General features: G+C 40.4%; 1 protein-coding gene across 1 annotated transcript; it reads left to right on the top strand.

Annotated features, from left to right (window-relative positions):
- Window positions 1-686: 686 nt before the first annotated feature.
- Window positions 687-19,936, top strand: GORAB (golgin, RAB6 interacting). The gene is made up of 5 exons (XM_047704372.1): window positions 687-1,051; window positions 6,675-7,032; window positions 9,279-9,380; window positions 11,583-11,723; window positions 18,175-19,936. The coding sequence occupies exons 1-5, from the start codon at window positions 916-918 to the stop codon at window positions 18,629-18,631; spliced, it is 1,194 nt and encodes a 397-aa protein (XP_047560328.1). The 5' UTR covers window positions 687-915; the 3' UTR covers window positions 18,632-19,936.
- The last annotated feature ends 1,249 nt before the right edge of the window (window positions 19,937-21,185 follow it).

Raw genomic sequence — 21,185 nt, forward strand, 5'->3', positions numbered from 1 at the left:
CGCTCGGCTTCGTCGCAGCTGCGGCGAACACTGGCCCACGGAAGCCGAGTGGACGGTAACCAAAACGACGCGGTTTTCTCCGTTTTTCTCTTCATGTTGACGTCTCGGAGGAGAACACGAAGGACGCAGCCGCGGGACGTCCTGCTGTGTCTGCACGTGTCTTCGCCCGTCCGGCTCCACCTGGGAGCAGAGGCGCCGGCCTGGGCTCGAGGCCGAACCAGACCACGAAGGCAGGACCCGGGAGAGAAAGGCGCGGCGTCTCCCCGCACGCCGGCGCCGACCCGGCCCCGCACGGTCTCTGAGCCAAACGCCGACGCGAGACCACGTTCCGGGAGAGGGGCTGCGGCGTCCCCCGGGGAGAAGCTACAGGTACGCGAGAACCGGTCGCAGGACGCGGCAACGACCGGCCGGCGGGTCACTCGGGAGACCCAGCCCCGCAGGAAGGGCCGCTACACGCGTCGGCTCCCTTCCCACCGTTCCACCCAGGCCCTCAACACGCTTCCTCGCACGGCCTCCGCGCGCCCGGAAAGCCCCGCCCCCCGCCCCGCCCAGCAAGGGGACGGCCCCGCCCCAAGCGCTTCCCTGAGGACCCGGCAGGCAGCTGCGCCCGCGCTTTCCCGCCACCGACGTGCAGCCCCTTCCGAACTGCCTGTTTGTCTCCACCCTCATCGCAGCGCCATTTCTCCCCTTACCGCGTGAAGCTGTTAACCCGACGAGGGCAGGAGACAGCGCGAGAGAGCAGACTCGTGTGAAAGACAGAAATGCCTCCGCGGCCGCGATTTCCTCGGGCGGTTTGCCCGGCAGCGCTGGAGGCAACTCGGACGGAGCCGGGCCCTGCGACATGCGAAAGGGGGCCTCGTCGCCAGAGCGCGGAGCGCTGATTGGTCGTTCGGCCGCGGCCGGGAGAGAACCCGGATGTGCCTGGGCCGTCGCGTTGGCAGTCGGGGCTCCGAGGTCTGGGCGTTCTGGGGGCGCGGGCAGCCGAGGCGCATGGCGCGGGGTTGGGCCGGCTTCTCTGAGGAGGAGCTGAGGCGACTGAAGCAGGCTAAAGGTAACGGGACGCGCCGGCGGAGGTTTCGTCTTCGGGTTTAGTGAGGGGAAGGGGCGGGGCTGCAGCTTTGAGGGGCAGGGGGTGGGGAGGAGGGTAACGTGTTGGTGTTTGAGGAAGGAGCTGGGATGGGAGGAGGGGATGGGGGCTCCCGAGGTGCGTGTGTCGGGAGCCGGGGCGGGAGGGGCGAGTCCCAGGAACCGGGATCCTGTTTTAGGAGGGGAAGTTCGGGATTCCGGCTCAGGGATGTGGACGTGACTTTCCCGGCGGGAGCAATGGGACTTGGGAGAGGCGGCGCGCCGACAGCCAGCCGTCGCCTGTGGGAAGGCTGCGGCGTGAACCTGGGCTGGAGGGCTGGGGTCGCGGGGAGGAGGTGGAGGGGCACCGCGTCAGACTGTGATGAGTTTACCGAAGCTGACAGTGGCTGGGCAGGAGGGAGCACAGGGGTCCGCATAGACGCGAAAAGACGGTGCTTTTCATGGTACATCTGGAGTCTTGGGTTCGCTTCTGGTCGCCGGATGACACGTAGTTCTGCCTCTCGAGAGTGAGAACACCTAGAGTTTCTGAGAGGGTGCGTGGGAGGGTGTACCTGTTGACTTCGCTGTGAGCTTCCCTCGCTGGAACGTGTGCTTTTTGTTCGCTTTTCTTTTAATGGAGGAGCTGATTTTGCTGTCATTGGGTGAGAAGCTCTTGGTATGAATTATGCTTTGTTTGTGGCTGAAGTTTCCTGAAACTGGTGGTCGTGGAGGTGTACGCTCCGGCACTCTGGGTACCGTAGTTGACAGACTTTGCTTTGGGAGACAATGAAGCGAACCCTGGCGTGCGTTTTGTTAGTTTGTGACCAAATTGGGTGTTGCTCAGGTAAGGCTGTGCGTTGTCAGCGCAGATGTAAAAGCCTAAGGCTGACATGGAGAAAGTGGTCAAGTAGGAACGTAGGGCCAGGGTGGATTATATAGGTGGAGGAACTTTGGACTGGCCCAGAGGTCTTCAAGAATTGTATCATAGGGGCGCCTGCGTGGCTCAGTGGGTTAAGCCTCTGCCTTTGGCTCAGGTCATGATCTCAGGGTCCTGGGATCGAGCCCCGCATCGGGCTCTGCTCCGCAGGGAGCCTGCTTCCTCCCCTCTCTCTGTCTGCTTCTCTGCCTACTTGTGATCTCGGTCTGTCAAATAAATAAATAAAAATTAAAAAAAAGAATTGTATCATAAAAGGGATACTACAGTGGACTCCTACCTTGATGTTCTCATATTCTTTCTGCTCTGTGTTTGGAACATCGGTTTACATACTTGAATGTACAGAGTACAAGTGTCCGTGCTTCTGGTCTGCGGGAAGTTGGAGGTATCAGCTTCTGTATTACACGGACGAAGATGAAGCAGGCGTGTCCTTCAAAGAGCGGGTAGTCTAGTGAGGACACAAACGATAATGAAATGGGTAATAGAAAACTTACAAGAGTTTGCTACAAAGTTAGCTGGGGGGGTGGGTGGAGCTTGGAAAGATTTCAGAGATTATGTGTTAGCAGAGGTGAGTTTGCCAAGGGAAAGAAGACTTAATATAGACTAAATTGTAACGGCAGATTCATTATGTAGAAGTACATTTGTAAATATCTCTGCAGTTTGGGATAGAGAAGAGCAGGAAGGCTGTTAGTGTCTAGGCCCGTGGTACCTTAGGGAGACTTAGAGCACAGTCACCACCACCAGTCTATGTCTACCCTACTTGGCATTTTTGTACACCCGTAGCCAAACACAGTGATTGGCATATAGATCTCCTAGCTGTACCTCTAAATCTTTTTACCTCGTATTTCTCATTTGTAAAACTAGAAGATCTGAACTTTAAAGTTTTTAAGGCTCCTTCCAGTTATTCCCCAACCTTAAAAATACAAGTAAGTAATCCATGAAGATGGAGCTGGTTGCTAGCAAAAATATGCATGACAGCACTCTAGAGAAACCCATATGCACATGAGGAAAGATTAAGAATGTTCTTAACGTTCTTTTTTTTTAAGATTTTATTTACTTATTTGAGTTAGAGAGGGAGAGAGAGCACACAAGCAGGCGCAGTGGCAGGCAGAGGGAGCAGACTCGTCGCAGAGCAGGATTGTCGCAGGGCCCCATCCCAGGACCCTGGGATCACAACCTGAGCTGAAGGCGGACTCTTAACTGACTGAGCCACCCAGGTGCCCCTGTACTTAGAATTCTTACTTTTAGTATTAAAGAGCTGGGAACAAACCAAGTGTTCATTTAAAAAAAAGGGGGGGGGATAAGTAAATTGTATTATAATATACATCCAGTGGGCTGCTGTACAGCTACGCGAATATGTGAAGTATACCCAGAAGCATTGACATGTGTAAATTTCATAAATAAAATGCATGAAAAGAGCAAGTCACAGAAGAACAACCTGATACCATTTGTAGAAGATCAGAATCATGCGACATAGGTATATTCTTTGGGAACATAGGACATCAAAGTGCAGGATACTAGAGAGGCAAGGAAATATTATTTGGAAGGGGCAAATACATCGGGAATTTCAACAGTATTGGTAATAATGAAATCAAGTTGAGACAAGTTATGCTACAGTAACAAATAGCCCTAATATATCAACTGTTTAAAATAATAAATGTTTATTTTTCTCTCTAGCTTCATGTCCGATATGGTCGGGCAAGTCACTCTTCCCAACATAATGACTTCACATCGTGTTTTGGTGCTATCATTTAGGGGTTCACCGTGGCATGAGGAGAAAAAGGTTGAGAATTGAGCATGAGCAACTCAGTGCTTCTGTCAGTAAATGATAGGTGTCACTCCTACTTAAATTTCATTTAACAAAAGCAAGTACTATGATTTGGAGGCCAATAGGTGCAGTTATCTGTGTGTTCCAAAAGAGAGGATAACGTCTGTCATTAAATAGCAGTTATGTCTATTATAGTCATGTTTTATTTGTAAATGTTACTGTTTTTAATTATCTATCCAGGTTCGATATGTGTCTATAACACATACATGTATTTGATGTATGACTTATTTCATACTAAAAAACTGGAAATAAAAAAGTGCAGCTACAATGCTGTCGATGTCTAAAGAAAATATTCATAAGTTACTTATTCTTGACACTAGATCTTTGCTGGGTATAGTATGAATATCTCCTTCTAGCTTATAACTTGTCTTTTAACTTTTACCTTTTGATGAACAAAGTATTTAATTTTAATATGGTGAAATTTGTCAACATTTTTGTGTCTTAAGAACTTAGTACCCTACCATGAGGTGATAGTACTCTATCATAAGATATTAATGCTTATTTTCAATTAAGAGTTTTTAACAGTCATTTTTATTGTAAACTACAACAGATTTAAAACGCTGCATAAAGAAATGTGCTTCTAATAGGAATTTTAAGGTGTTGACTTGACATTAAGCCCTTAACCCATTTGGGGAATGTTTTGTTTGTTTTTGTATGGTGTGAGGTATGGATCTGATTTTATCTTTTGCTTACAGCAGTTTTTTCCTCAAGTCCATTTACTGAATGAGTCCACCTTCTGCTTTTGATAGGCGGTGCCATCTCAGTCATGTACCAGAGCTCCGTGCATGTCCGAACCTCTTCCTGGGTTCTCTCTTCTATTTCATGAGTCATTTTGTCTATTCCTGTGCTCTCTGTCCTACTCCATTGGTCTGTCTATTCACGAATACCAACTGTCTTTATTATCGCAGCTTAATAGTGGGTTTTGAAGTCAAGTAAAGCCAGTCCTACAGTTTTGTTCTTCAATATTATACTGGTGTTCTGAGTCTTGTGCCTCTCTGTATAAACTGGAAAGTCATTGTGTCAGTTTGCACAAAATATCTTGGCTGGGATTTTGATTGGGATTGCAGTGGATCTGTAGATCAAGTTGAGATGAACTGACATCTTGACGGTATTGAATCTTCTGTTCATGAATATGGAATAGATATCTCTCCATTTAGCTCTTTGATTTCCTTACCAGAGTTTGTAGTTTTCTTTATAGATCTTCTACTTTCTTAGATTTATTTCTAAATATTAATGTTTTTTAGTGTTAATGCAAATGGCATCGTGTTTTAATTTCAAATTCTACTTGTTCATTGTTGGTACATAGGAAAGCATTTGACTTTTGTATATTAATCTTGCATTCTGCAACCTTTTATAACGGCTTATTAGTTCCAGGTGTTTTTATATCATATGTTCTGTTTTTAAGTGGCCTAGTTTATTGTTTGATTTATTATTTGTTACTTGATTATTGTAGCAGTTTTAATCTCATATGCAGGTTCTGTGAAAATGCAAAATAGAATGGGAGCTGCAGGACTGAATTTCGTAGGGACTGTTAATTCAGCCTCGTGAGCGTAACTGGGAAGTAAACAGGCTCAGTGGCATTTGCTGATGGTGCGGCTAAAGACCGGTGGTTGAGAATAAGTTTCTGTCCCAGAATAGAGGGGGCTACTTTGTGTTTCTGGCAAAAGCGAACAGTAATAACATTTTACTTTTGATGGTACATGTATCTTTTAAAGATATTTTCTTTACCTGTCTCATTTAATCCTTACACCAACTCCATGAGTGAAGTAGAGCAGGTAAATTTTCATCCCCTTTGACATATGAAGAAACTGAGGTGTGGAATAATTAATTGACTTGCTTAAGATTATTGAGCTGGACAAAAGCTGGAACTGTGACTCTAGAGCTTTTAATTCTCCTTTGGAAGATTTAAATACTAGGCTTGTGTTGCTTCAGAGGTCAATGTACAGAATTTTAAAAGCTCTATTTGAGTTCATTCACAGGGACTTCACCACAGTTTCTTTTCCCAGGTATTTTGTAAATAGTACCATTTACAGATCTTATTAAATACAGTGTGATAGTGAGTAAATTCTCCCATACTCTGTCTTAAAAGGTTAACACTGGATAACCCAAAAAGTATAGTGAGGTATTATTTATTTTATAGTGCTTTTTAAAAAAAATATTCCTCCCAGTTGTTTTATCTTCCTCTATTGGTTTGATTAGGCTGCTATTAAAATTAGTTTGCATATATTGATTAATGGCTAACTGACTTTGGGGAACACAACCTTGCTCTGCTTTGAAAGAGGAAAGCTAACAATTGAGGGTTAACTAGCATTCTTGGAAATAAGAGATTTCATTCGGTTATACTTTGTACATAGCATCTACCTGTGTATCAGATTGACCTAAGATCTGCTGTTAGTTAAAGGCGTAGCCTGTCTGTAAACGCAGCCACCGTTTTAGTTCAGGAGAGCAGATAGAATCATAAATCAAATTTAAGACCAATCAGGGATTCATTTGTCTACCTTGTTTGGTCAAATTAGTTGATTCTTGAGGAGTTCTCAATTCAAGTTGATAAAGAAACCTTGTATTTTTATTCTGAGGCCTAACTCAGCAGACAAATGGACTTCTTTTAAGGTAAATTTTGAGTTGGGACAGTTTTTTTTTTTTAAATATTAACAGTGTGATTGGAGAACTGTTAAAATGCCATGGGAAGATGGCTGTTTTTTCCCTGGGCTTTTGTGGTAGGGACGAAGGGAGAAGCCCTGTAGAATTATTATCAAAGTTTAATGTTAATCCTTTATTTTCTAAGAGAAATTCTGACTGTTTGCTGCTCACACAAGGGAATTTTTCTCCATTCTCTTTTTCACACAGATCCATTTGAACCACAGCGACGTCTCCCTGTGAAGAAAAGTCGACAACAACTTCAGCGGGAAAAAGCTCTTCAAGAGCAAAGCCAAAAACTTGGACTTCAAGATGGATCAAGCTCAGTACCTCCAGAGCAGTTGCTTTCTGCACCAAAACCAAGCTTTAATAGTCCAGAACCACAGTCTTCTCTCCAGGTTCCTCCTGGTCCTCTTACACTCGCCTCTCCTGTCGGTGATGGAAAACCACAGGGGACTGAAAGTCCACCAAGGGAACTGGGACTTGAGAATTCCCATGATAGTCACAAAAACGCCGAGGTTCTGCCCCCAAAGCCAGATTGCAAAATGGAAAAAAAGAAAGTGGAATTGTTAGTAAGTCTATATATCCGTGAGACTTTTTTCCATTTTACTTTTTTTTCCTCAGTTAGGCTTTGAAGAAATAATAGTTTTAACATTTTCTCCTTTATGTTCTAACCTAGAAGTATAATGCATAACCTGTTAAAGAATCCTACCCCTAAATGTATCGCAAGCCCGTCAGTGTTGGGCATGCCATCCTTGTTATGTCACTTCGTCTTTGCAGCAGCTTACAGTACCTGTGCATGATTTTTACTCCATAGATATCTTGGACTCAGAAAAGATAACTTTATTTGCAAAGCAAATACATAGCTAGTAAGTAGCAGAGTTGGGGTTCACACATAGGTCTTTCTGGATCCATTTGTGAAGAGATACAAAGGGATGGTCAAAGGAAAGTTGAAATGGAGAGGACTAATAAAACAATTCAGCTCCATCATTAGATTTCTTTTTATTCTTTGTTCAGTGTGTTTTTATTAGAAACTACCTCCAGAATTTTTTTTTTTAAAGATTTTATTTATTTATTTGACAGAGAGAGATCACAAGTAGACGGAGAGGCAGGCAGAGAGAGAGAGAGAGGGAAGCAGGCTCCCCGCGGAGCAGAGAGCCCGATGCAGGACTCGATCCCAGGACCCTGAGATCATGACCCGAGCCGAAGGCAGTGGCTTAACCCACTGAGCCACCCAGGCGCCCAACCTCCAGAATTTAGTTTAGAGACATACTTTATGGAAATTGCCATTCTATCACTTCGTGAATTCTCAAAATATTTATTCTATAGCTTATGTTTAATACCCACTCATGTTTGTTTCTTCCTGGTTTATCAGGGTGGCATTTGTTTCTGTTTTCCATTTTCTGAGTCTCACAGTATCTTAGGATTTCTTTGATCCAGATTCTGTGCTATGAGTTCACAACCCAGAGATCATTTTTACAAGAGATACAAAGCCACATGAATTCTGAAAACAACATTGAACAAGTGCATACATTTAAATGTCTTTAAATGTAGTTTATCTGCACAGACCTGAGACAAGTAGGGGAGGGTGGGTTTAAATTGAGCTGGACAGTTTAGAATGTTGTTAGGAAAAAGAATTTTTAGGTACTTGGGAAAATTTTCATAGAAGACATGCAATTTGGGGGACTGTTGTTGAAAAGGAGGAATTCTGAGCCTATAAGAAAGGGAAAGGAAAGAATGTTCAGAGATGGCATCTCACATCTCTGGAAGAGGCAGAAGTGAGGCCAGAGAATAGTAGAGAATGAGGGAGGTGAAGAAGGATGTGGAAGCTCAGCCTTCCTGTCTGCCGAGCTCCCTGATACAGCCGTGTATCACGAAGGCCTCCGGGGAGAGATACCCTGATCAAAACAGAGATTAGAGAAAATGGAGGTGTCAGCATGGTGGCGCCTTCAGGGAAGGGCGCTGGCTGAACTGGAACTCCAGCACTGGGTGAGAAGATGCCTGCAGTCATGAAAATGAGAGTGGACCAGTGCCAGCTCCAGGGTGGAGGCGGTGGGAACGGAAAAAAAGTGATAAATATGGAACTGGTTACTAGGTCTGGGACTAGAGAATTTTGATAATGATGGCCATAAGAAATGACAATAAAAGGAATGAATAGCTTGATTGTGACTTTGTTTGAGTTGATATCACGTTGTCGAATTTATGAGAAATTTTAATCTAAGTCTCTCAGAATTGAACAGATGGAAGGCTATTTTCAGATCTTTGAAGTTTCTTGGTAGCCCAGCATTCAAATCTTAGCTCATGGTGTTTTACTCTGTTTAAAAATGTTTGAGAGCTGGAAGTAAGCAAATTAAAAAAAAAAAAAAAATGAAATAAATGTTGTTTATTATCCTGAGAGTGTTAAGTGGTAGAGACTTTCAGTATAGAAACTCTAAAAGATAAAACATGATATTAGCTACATGCCAATTTATTTTGCTCTCCATTTTGCATATAATACATAATTAACTTACACAACTTTCTTTGTTCTCCTAAGAAATGCCATAGTACTCTGGCTTCCAGTTTGTGGCTTCCTAGATTATATACATATAATGGATTTCAAAGGTCCAGTTTACATAAGCCTTCTTGACTTCAAATCATAATCTTGGTTCCTATTAGAACAAAATAACGAGCTGCAGATGGGTTCCTTTTAAGAGGGTTTTTGAAAGAAAATATACATAATCTGGTTGATTAAATTTTATACAAAGGGGGGCTAAACCTGGTAAGGTGTAGGATGGGGTTTCAGAAACTAATTTTTCTAAATTTTTTGTTCCCTAGGCAAGAAAAGTCTCGTTGGGAAGTCCTCCAGGAGGAACAACGGCTAATGGAAGAGAAAAATAAACGTAAGAAAGCTCTTTTGGCTAAAGCTATTGCAGAAAGGTGAGGCACCTGAACTAGGAGAGGTTGTTAGTAACCTGGGATCGGTTCTGTCATGTTCTGTATTTGTTTTCCCTTGTCTCTTTTGATAAATTGACATTTTGTCTACAACATTCCTTTTTAATTGTTTTTTGTAAAGTAGGTTCCATGCCCAGTATGGGGCTTGACCTCAACAACCCCAAGATCAGGAGTCACATACTCTACTGACTGAGCCAGCCAGGCAGCCCTCTACAGTGTTACTTTTAAAACTATACAAATTATCTTTTATAAATGATAATGAAATTCCAGCGTTCATTTATGAAGGAGGACTTTGTAAGCCTAAATTACACTGAATTTGTGAATACAGATGCAGTTAGAACTTCAGAATCGACATCAGTGTTTTCTGTTTTAACCATCTACACATCCTAAGGAAATGGTGAATAGCCATCAGGATAAGTGTATTAGCAACAAATGCAGGTTTTAATTTTGATGTGGGGAGGTTTTAGTCATGTGACATGTAAAAGAGTAAGATTGTTTATTCCACATAAATGACTTCCACTCCCAGAAATTTTAATTGTGTTTATTGTGTTTTCTATGGACATTTTTCTTGAATAATTTACCTGCCCTCGCTAATACACGATACAACGTTTCGTCAGTGATTCAAGGTCACCATTGTGAGCACTCTGCGCTATTAACATGCACTTCGATTTTTCTGTCACCTCCCAGTGTCGGTTTGTTTTTCCTTTACTACATTGTGCTAGCCTCCAACAGCAACATTCCCATTTGAGCCACTTTCCACCTCTCTCACCCAATCTTTCTGCCCTTTTAGTTTGTAATTTCCAGTGTGCTGTGGCCTTAGGAAACCGAACTTAGTCAATGAAAAAATGGTTGAGAATAGTAAGAATGAAATGCAAGCGATATTGTTGGCATTTTCTTTTCAGATCTCCAGAAAAACCTCGCAAAACTGTTGGTTATTGAAGCTGGTGTATATGTTGGGGGAGGGGAAGGGACAGGGCTAGAGAGACGGGCAGGTAGGTATATGAGTCATTCAGAATTTTGTCTGTCAGGGATATACGTATTTGAAAATGATGATTTTTTTTTCTTCAGTTGGTCCCCCTTGATCTTTCATGAAACATAGGAAATATGCAACTAACTGAACTTACATCTCAAGAAAAAAAACAACATGATTATTGAAAGTGAAAAGTGATTTTAGAAATCACTTCAGTTACTAGTCTTCAGTTTGGAAGTGGTTGGGGAAGCTGTTCACTAGGGATTTTACAAAAAGATTTATAGGCTCAACACTTGTTCTTTATTTTCATTTGGTTGAAGACAAAAAGTATTGATACAGGCAGAAATGTAAGGAACATAACCTGATTAGATTATTAATAAATGTACCAGTGAAGTACTTACTGTTAACTTTTGTAGGCAGAAAACAAGTGAAAATGCATAATGGAGTAGAAATCAGGAGATTATAAGGGGCAATATAATGGTTTTCTGGGGGAGTTTTATTCTGTGAGAATGGGCATGAAACTTTGAAATAAGTGAAATCAGATTGAAGGTTGGCTTTTGTATTCTGTTTCTTCAGTGTGTTTGGGGGTGGTGAGGGCGGTGAGGGTGAATGTGCTTTTAAACAAAGGGGAAAAAAAGAGTATTTGGTTTTGAGCCCCAGAAGGAATTTTGAGGAACTATAGTATTTCCGAAAAAGCAAAAATTAAAGTAATAAAACTTTGGAGGAAATGGGTCCTAAAAAGGTTAAAACCAAAAAATATAAAGAAATGGTATTTAATACAGGCATCGGTTCTTTGTCCACTAAGTATCAAACACATGAAAATGGGCTTAGCAAGAATTTCAGGCTAGAAATTTAGAAAGCTTTGTTGGATGTTCCATGTAAAGAGAATACAGATACATTCTTTCAATGTTTATTTTCATCCTCATGGAATAAACATAGACCTATAAGTGAACTATTCGTTTGTTTCTTTTTTTAAATCTTACGTTTTCCTTTGTGTATTGGAATAATAAGGGAAAACAGCACAAATGCGGTCTTAGAGATAAACCAAAATGTTGCCAGCATTTGTTTTATTTCAATTTGTGCTGTTTTTTTTTCCTAATTTTTAAAAATTATACATTAAAGTCATATTATATATACAGTAGGTTGCTTTTTTCACTTAATATTGTGTATAGATACATGATTTTTAAATGTTTTTATTTTTCTATTCATTTTTCTAGATCTAAAAGAACTCAAGCAGAGACCTTGAAACTAAAGCGGATTCAAAAGGAGTTACAGGCGCTAGATGACATGGTGTCAGCTGACATTGGAATCCTCAGAAACCGGATCGATCAGGCCAGCCTCGATTATTCCTGTGCGCGGTGAGTTGAGAGAACTCTGACCCCGCAGTCAGAGCAAATCAATGTTTATTGCCAGCAGAGCCAGGAGCTCTCAGGTATGTTGTCACTGAAGCCTCATAACAGTACCGTTAGGTGCTCTCTTCCTGTTTTGTACTAAATGCAGCATCTCTTCTTCTTGAAGTCTTCCTTAAATTTGTCCCACCCTAGTTCATATTCCTGTTAGAGCGTTTCTTGCATTATTTATTTACATTTTAGTCTTTCTTGCTAAACCATCAGCTATGTAATGTTTGGGAATCTAAGTGTTTAAATGACTTGTCCCCAAATTCTATTGTTCTAACACCAACTCTGTACTCTTTCTATTAAGAAATTTTGGTTATCTGAGATGGTCCTTAGAGATTAGCCTAATTCTCACTTCAGTTTTCATCAAAGAAAGAAAATCTAGCTTTTTTTTTTTTTAAAGCCTATGAGTATTTTAAAGAAAATACCACTCTGTCTTGAAAGCTTGAAGATTTTCCTCTTTTTGTTTTTCTTTTCGATTGTATTCTGATACAATAGTTTGCTATCATGTGTTTTCTTGGTTTCAACCATTGGCATTTTTTAGTGAAAAATTCATCATGGAGAATTTTTAAAATGAACTAACACATGTAAAGGATTACATGAACTTTGCAAGCAGAAAAAAGGGCAAAAAATTAGGTCCAATTTCAGGGTTTTCGGTCCTTTCAGCATTGCTTTAATCATCCTGAATTGTCTTTTTTCACAAGGGAATGCCATGCTAATGACTCAGTTTTGCATCTCTCTCTGTAACACTAGAAATCAATCAGAATGCCTCATTAGTCCAGGGTAAACCACAGCATCAGAATGTTTATTTAACAGTTTAATAAAGCAGAAATGCTTGATTGTTTAGGATTTGTCAGGGTTTATTAAGAAAGAGGTTTGTGGTGTCCTTGTGATTTTCATAATTGTTGTTTGACCATATGTTATTAGGCTTAATGGGTTGCCTTTATTAATTAACTGCTTAACTTAATGTCATCAGTAGCTGATAACTGGAGGTTCCAGATTTCTATTAATAAGGTCATTAAGGAGGTAACCAGGATTTTATTAGGATAAAACTAATCCTGGATTTTCAGTGTATTTTATTCTCTGTAACTTAGGTTTACCAGAGGAACATTCTTAGGCCTTTGTAGCCCTTTATATGAATAATTCAGATTATTATGGATACCTTTACAGAAAATCATGTCATTATATTTTAATTCTGTGGTAGAGGAGGCTGGAGAAGGGTACGTTTGTGTACTGAACATAATATAAGAAATGTCAGTTTTAGTCTTTAGAGAACACAAAGAAGGTTGGATTACTGGTTAAAGAAGAAAACATCCCATAATATATAAATGTGATTAATGAAATTTTAGTAAGTTTTTACATAGTAAAAAATTTTAGATAAAATTTTACATCTTTTAACAAAGATGGCCATTTCTCTTGGCACTGATACTGACATAGTTGTATGTGAATATCCGTACTGTATGTGTGAGGCTGTTTTTAAAAAGCTAAGGTGTTGAGAGAAATCAAAGAGAAGCCATAGACAATTGTGATTAGGACCAGTGTTGTATCTGGTTCACTCATAAGATTAAAACATTTTCTAAATTTATATCTGTGGTTATTGAGAAATTAGAGGTTGGTGATACAGTATTGTGGTTTAGATTTCTACTGGTAGCTAATCCGCAGGGCAGCCAGTTTCTATTGGAGATCTTGTGTTTTTTTCTTTTTAAATAAAAATATTATTATATTTTTTTAGTACAGTGCAGTGTCCACAAAAAGTTCTTAGATAGTGAATAGTCCAGACTTTGCTTTAAAATTAGTTTCTGTAGGGTATTGTTAGAATAGATCCCTTTTAGGAGACCAACACTTTGAGTGAAGCAAATTGAGAGAATTATTGCTTCTGTTCCCATCTGTGATTACTAGGCTGCCATATGCTGCATTAGACCAGCTTGTGAAACAGAGTGGCTGTGTGTAGAACACTTCTTCGACCCTTCGTGGACCAGGAAATACTATAATCGGTGTTTGCTATCTATGTTTAATAGATGCTCCAATAACATATACACATACACGTGCATACACATAACACATATATACATAAATGTTTTATGTATAATTTATAGAAGTAAAAATAATAGGGATTGTGGAAAACCGCTCTATTAACAATTTTAATAAGAATGTAAGCATAGCAGACCTCTTTGTGTCAAGTAACGTTTGTCTCCCAACATCATGAAAAGCTGAAAGAATGCAGTTACATCCTTCCACAACACAAGATGGTCCGAGTACTTAAAATACTGTGTGATTGAGTTCTTTCTGTTGGAATTATTAACTCCAAGAGAATAGTGTTTCCTTTTTATCCTCAGAAATATGTTTTTTGTTCATTGACTCTGAGCTTGAGAAAGTTCGTCTAGGACATGTTTTTCTCAAGTCTCCTACTCTTGAGATTTCACCGTATGGGATCGGTTTTACCGTCTAGAACCTAGACTGCTGTTTCGGCCTTGATATTAGGTTCCGAGGTTGCTGTAATAAGTTACCACAACTGGGTGATTTAAAACAACAGAAATTTATTCTCTTATATTTCTGGAAGCCAGAAGTTTGAAATCTGGGCGTTGGCAGGTCGGTCTTCTTCAGAGACTTCAGGGCAGAATCCATTCCTTGCCTCTCCCAGTCCATGGGAGCTGCGGGTGCTCCTTGGCTCGTGGCTGCACCAAGTTCTGTGCTTCTGTAGTCACATTGCTTGCTCCTCTTCTCTCTCAAAACTTCCTCTGCCTCTTTCTTAAAAGGATACATGTGACTGTATTTAGGGTGCAGCTGGATGATTCAGAATAAACTCCTTTCAGAATCTTTAACTAAATCACATCTTTTACGATGTAAGATGATATTCACAGATTCTAGGGGATTAGGAAGTAAGTATCTGTGGGTGGCCATGTTTTTAACCTACCACAACATTTGTCTTTTGATTTGTCTAATAGCTGCGAAATGTCTTCATCTGTCAACTTTCTCTACTTTGTCACTGTGGGCAGAAAATGACAAATACTAATTCTGAAGTGTGTTTAGTGAAAGCTGAAAATAGATTACAGATATGGTGTTTCTAGTCTTTTTTTTTTTTAGATCTTTTTGAAAGATAATGTAATACTTTGAACAAAACAATAAGGAAACTAAACAATGATTATTTATTTTCACTGGGGCATCATCCTTTAGGTCATTTTTCTTATTAATGTTTTTCTGCATAAATGGGAATAATTGATGAGTAATAAGGAAATAATTTCCAGGGTGATAAAATGGCAAAATATTTGAAGATATAGAAACAATATGTCCTATCTCAACAGTCCTACAGTGTATCTCAGATGTATAAAAGGACCCAATGGGCCCATACAGTAATTGCAAAATGTAGTTTTATTCTGTCCTTTCTTAGTATAAGAACCTTGATATGTTGATCCTTACAAATAGAACTGCTTGGAAAAGGAGCGAGAAAACTAAAAGTGGACCAGTGGAACCAAACAGCATGCCAAGGGTTAATGCTTGAGTTCTTAAAAAATATCAGGATGCCAAAACCAAGAGACAGATTTTAGAATCCTTTAAATAACATTCATTAAATCACTCGATGTCCCTTTAAAATAACAAAACAATTCTGTAATTACATTTCCAGTTCAATTTATTTTACTGCGTTAACGTATAATGCTCTTACTATTCTGTTCAAAATGTCATCATACTGAGTTGGTATTATCCGCCCGACCCTCTGGCTTGCAGTGCAGTTTGTGAAATTAATCAGTATTTCAAACATAAATCACTCTGTGCACGAATATATATGCATGTTTCTGGCCAGAAGAACTTTAAGTAAATAAACAAAATGCAAAATCTTCAGTGATTTATCCAGGGTGAAAGATCAATGGAAACCTAGGGACCTATTTGCAAATTTAATTTCAATTCAGCATTCATGAGCCCAGTCAGTAAATCTTTACTAGCTGACTCTGGCTGGCTGAGGGAGACCCCAGACCACAGAAAGGAGGTTTGAGTTGGGGGAAGGGGCAAAGTATTCATATACCTGTGGAGATATTGTCAGAGCTCTTAAACTTGATGCAAGAACATTCATAAACAGGACATGTTACAAAGTTTGAAAATGAGGGATTCACATGTCCAACGAGGCTCCTTTGGAACAATACTTCTATCATAGAGGGTAATTGAAAAACAGCTAGTTTTCTCATTCTTAGAGTTACTAGGTGACGGTAAAAAAAAAAAAAAAAAATGGTAAATGAACATTATGTAAATAACAGTTTTCAAATATAAACACCGAGTCCTGAAACTTTGCCTAATTTTAGCTTGAGATACACTACATGTTTAGTGATAATGCTCTTGGATTCTGGTGCTCTGAAGTTCTGTTTCTTGAGTGCCTACCAGGCACTGGGTAACACACTTTCCCTGTTTATACTGCTTAATCTTAACGCTCCTATGAAGTAATAATATCATTGCCATTTTACAAATAAACCAAAACTCAGATGAACTTACTACCAAGGATCGCTGTACTAGAATTTTCAGACGTTGCACGTATATTCTCCAGCCTCTTCCTTAGGAACTAGGTATGTTTTATACTCATGGTGCTGACCCTGGGCCACACCTGATTAAAACAAGGATGGGCCACCGACTCCAGAACATTCAGTCCAGAGGCTGAATAGGAGTCGGTGGCCTGGCTGGACGCTGGGAGCTCTGTCCGAACTGATGTGCCACGCTCAGCCAGCCTGGTTCCCTCCTCCCCCAGCCTCCCCCCACCGGAACTGGAGCACGAGAAACTGAGTGGAGTGCATGTGATGCAGAGCCACAGCTGGTGGCCATATTGGGCTGGGTGTACGATTGGAAAGCCAAAAGGAGAGAAACTGTGGTTTCTGAGCATTAAAGAGAATAGTTTTTGATTCTGATGACATGCTTGTGAGATTGCCTCTTGTATCCTACAATAAAACCCACTTTTCACCTGAGCTAGTTTGACTGGATATCTGTTCTTTACATCCAGAAAAGGCCTTGACCAAAACAGGTACATACACAGAAAATGGCAAAGGCAGGTTTTGAACCATAGCTTTTCTAAAAATCAGAGCCTTTCATTTTTTCACTGTATTCTTTTTCAAGACAGAGAATCTTGCGTTAGGAGATACAACTGTTTCTGTTTTGCTGTAACTGTAGTGCCAGAAAGTACTTACTACATTGAGTTGATGTAGGCAGTCATAACAGGTAAGGCACCATGACTTTCACAACTGTTAGTGGTTATTAAACTGAACAATTAGTTGATAAAAGTGGGCCCGTCTCTTTTCCTGGCCAAAAAGAAAGAAAGAAAAGGTAAAAGACAGCAAACTGACATATGATAGTTTTTCTTTTTGTGTCAACCTAATACAAAGGAAAAAAAAGAGACATTACAGGGTGACTTCCCCAGTAGAATTACCTTACTTCTAAGACTGGTGTTGCCTATCTTTGGAATGAGTGTGTGTGTGTGTGTGTGTGTGTGTGTGTAAATAGAAAAATGCCCTAAACAAAAACAAAGTCTAACAGTAGTCTGTTGTTGCAGAATGGAGAGGGAACAGCTTAACCCAGGGATTCTCAACGGGGGGCAGTTTTTGCCCCTGAGGAGATTTTTGGTAGTATCTGGAGACCTTTTTGGTTATTACAAGTATTGGGTGCTACCAGCGGATGGGAGAAAGCCCGTGATGTTGCTGTGCGTCCTACCACGCACGGGACTGCTCCCTAGAACAGAGAATGAGACGTCCAAGTGGTCAGTAGTGCCAGCATTGAGAAACCCATCCTAAACCTCTCAGAAATGTTTCTGTTCTACTTGATGCTTCTTGCCTCCCTAGTGTCATTTACATTCACCTTGTAGCCACTGTCCGTATCCTTCTCCACCAAGATGCTTCTTCTTTCTCTTATCTGTTAAGAGATACAGATTTTCTTCTCTTATTTTGTTTGGCCTCTCATACATTTTGACCAGTTGTGTGCTGGAGCTAGGTTACACTGGTTCATGAGGGCAGATTTTGTGTCTCTCTTTCCAGTTCTGCAATCAGTGATGTCACATTAACAGCCTGAAATTGGCCATGGTGGTGATAGTTCTAATACAGAAATTGAGAAACGCTGCAAATCAGGGCTCTCCCTGACCAGAGCTAGCTCTCCACTGATTAACCTCTCAGCCTGCTTTCATCCAAGCCCAGCTTCGGGAAGAGGAAATGAATGCAGAAGAATGTCCTTACGTTAGGAGGGTCCAAATGTGGATGTAAAAGTTTCAGCATCACCAGCCTGGTTTGTCTGACATGTAGGACAAGTGTACATAAAATATGAGTATCCATATCTGCATTATACTTCTTTATTTTTTCCCAATTCTGGAGTTTAATTATTGTTTCTAGGCCCTCCTTTGAATGTCTTCTTAAGTGGAAAACCAACGGACCGATCTTTGTACCTGTCCCTACAGGAAGCGCTATGACAGGGCTGAAGCAGAGTATGTCGCGGCAAAGCTAGAGCTACAGCGCAAGACTGAGACTAAAGAGCGACTCACTGAGCACCTCTGTACGATCATACAGCAGAACGAGCTCCGCAAGGCTAAGAAGTTGGAAGAGTTGATGCAGCAGCTGGATGTACAAGCTGACGAGGAGACTCTGGAGCTCGAGGTGGAGGTGGAGAGATTGCTGCACGAGCAAGAAACCGGAGCAGGAAAACAGGTGCTTCACTTGGAGAGGCCGTTTCAGCCTTCTGGGAAGAGTGTGACATTAGGATTTGCTGAAGAGAGCAAAAATCATCAAGAATACACCACTTCCCTAAAGATAGATGAACAGTGTGAAAATCCCAGCAGCATTCCCCTTCAAAATCCCGGCCAAAATCAAGAAATTAAAACTCCTATAAAGGCCATTTCAGCTGCTCTGACCACATGAAGTGCCAGTGTTTGTTCACATGGCTAGTACAGGGTTCAGTAGCACGCACTTCTGCTGGAGATCACACCGTGAGCTCGGATAAGTGCGTCTTTAAAACGGTGTTAATTTTTGAATCCCTGGTTAGTTTTAGTAGAACGTGTTTGACATTCTAAACCCTCACGTGATGATAATTTTATACAGAGGCGCACAGCTCACCTTGATCCACGGCTAGTTCCCTTGGTGTATCCTGATAACTGGGGGAAAACAGACGACCTAAAAAGACAGAAGAAAAACTACATGGTTAAGAGTGTTGTTGGACCAGGTGAATATGGAAAAGTAAAAGGGAAAATAATACTCAACACCTCACCGAACTCGTTTGACTTCTCCTAGGAGAGGTGTTGATGATGAGAGTCCTATTTTGTGTAGTCAGTAAAGAGACACCAAAATTAACATGTGAAAAAGAGGCAGAAGGAGAAAAAAAAGTAGCACATTGAATTGTTTATTGGGTCATAACTAGAGCTGCAAAACACAACTTGGGAGGTACAGTTTACGAAAGACACTTAAGTTATTTTTGTCTTCAGTTTGCCTTCTAAATGGCTTTAATTCACACCCTAAGTTTTGATTACTTGATACACACAAATATAACACTAATACATGTAACTTTACTGTTAATACATGTCTTTAATCAGCACATCGATTAAATCTAGACAGTGAAAACATTTCTACAGAGAGGGTAAAATTACAGGAAACCTATCAAAAAAACTGATACACTTTCTGAAGTTATTAGTAAATGTGTGTTGGATATAAATTATCATAAAACATTTAAATTGTTAAAATGATGATTTTCTTAATGTTTTAATAGTTTGTTAATTATTGTCATTAATGCTTGGCCACCGTGTTGTGCTGTATGTGAATGTGTAAATAAATATTGTTGGTTTGTCACAGAATCTGTGAATTCAAATTAAATCGTGATCTATTTATCAAAAATTCCAAAAAATACAAATACTACATTTTAAGTCTTGAAAAAAGAACTGTTATAAAAGAGAATAAGGACAAATGTAATATTGTATTTATAGTAATGCTGAAAAAGTTGGGGACATTCTATTTTTAAATGAGTTTGTTTGAGGGTATCCTAGCAGTGTGGATGAGCTGTGTATTTTTATATTATGTAATTTGAGTTAAAATTATAGCTTTCCATTACTGACTTATCTAAACAGAGGCATTATAGTTGTGTTTTTATTTATGAATGATAGTCATAAAAACTGAAAGCATCATTGTCCAATATACTCTTATTTTTCTAAGTAATAAAGGAGTCTGATACATCTATAATGTGGTCTTTTGTTTACTCTTAAAAAAGCCTCAAGCGCTTTTGTACATGTTCTTACACACTCCGTGGTGGTCACGCGCCTGAGTCTCCCTGTGGTAGATGCAGTCATCTGCTTTTGTGTGAGCGTCTGCTAAGGGAAATTCATCAGTGAATGCAGTTCGAAGATCAGCTACATACAGGGATCTACAATCTACTTCTCAGTCAGAGTATCTAGAAGGTAGATGGAGAAAGAAGAACCATGAAATAAAGGAATTAGAAGCGACCTCAGAGATCCATCTGATTTTGCCATCTTACCTTACAGAGGAGGGATGTGAGGGCCGGCGAGCTCACGGAGGGCATGTTGGCGTAAATGTAAAGTGCTAGGAACGTCGCTGGTCTAAAACTCTTGGTCTATCTCTTAAACACGTATCAGGCCGTAAAGTTCACTGCATCCCTCCACTTGAAATTTTTGTTTTATAACCCATTCAGGGATTGTGTTTGTGCTTGTGAAATGCTCTCAAATATGTCTATAAATGGTCCGCTGATACCATTATTTTGGAAAAACTTGCTTTGCTTGGCTTTCCCAGGGTGGTATCCGAGTGCTCAGGTGATGATATAAGTGACAAAGTTCTATTGCATCAGTTTTGCACAAGGCAACTGTATTCCATGTGTGGGAGGAGTAAGCGCAGATGAAGAAAGGGGAGCTCTTTGGTATGAGGCCCATATGCACTGGCTTTGCGAGGGTAGCCCTGGTATCTTTTAAAAATCTTAAAACATATTCGAAAGACTTTTGATACAAGGATTCATAAATCCACACATAATTGTTACTTTCTGTGAAGGAACTTACTGGTTCAAAATTACTGCCCTGAGTTTATTGGAGCACTTTGTAGAGCTGTCCCTCTTCGTTGTTAAACTCCTTTTCTCTTGCTTCTGCTTCTTAAATCGTTGGAGCATAAGGTTATCAGGGCTCTTAGTAAGGTGATGTGTAATTTAGGAGTTAACTACTTTGTGTTCTCTCACTTGTTCTGTTTGAAAGATAACCAGTGGCAGTAATATCCACTCATTGTCTTAAGAAACCATACTCTGAAGGGTAAACTTGTATTCCTGCATTTAAGAGTTCTGATACCTTGATTCCTACTACTTTCTTAAAATAGAACCGTTTTTATAGTTTTCGGAGAATTTCTTAAAGCACAGTTCTCATTGCATTTAAAATACAATGAGTTTTTCATGCTTTTCACCTCTGCATAATTCTGCTGAATTACAGCACTT

This window comes from Lutra lutra, chromosome 15 (assembly GCF_902655055.1).
Source record: "Lutra lutra chromosome 15, mLutLut1.2, whole genome shotgun sequence".
NCBI lineage: Eukaryota > Metazoa > Chordata > Mammalia > Carnivora > Mustelidae > Lutra > Lutra lutra.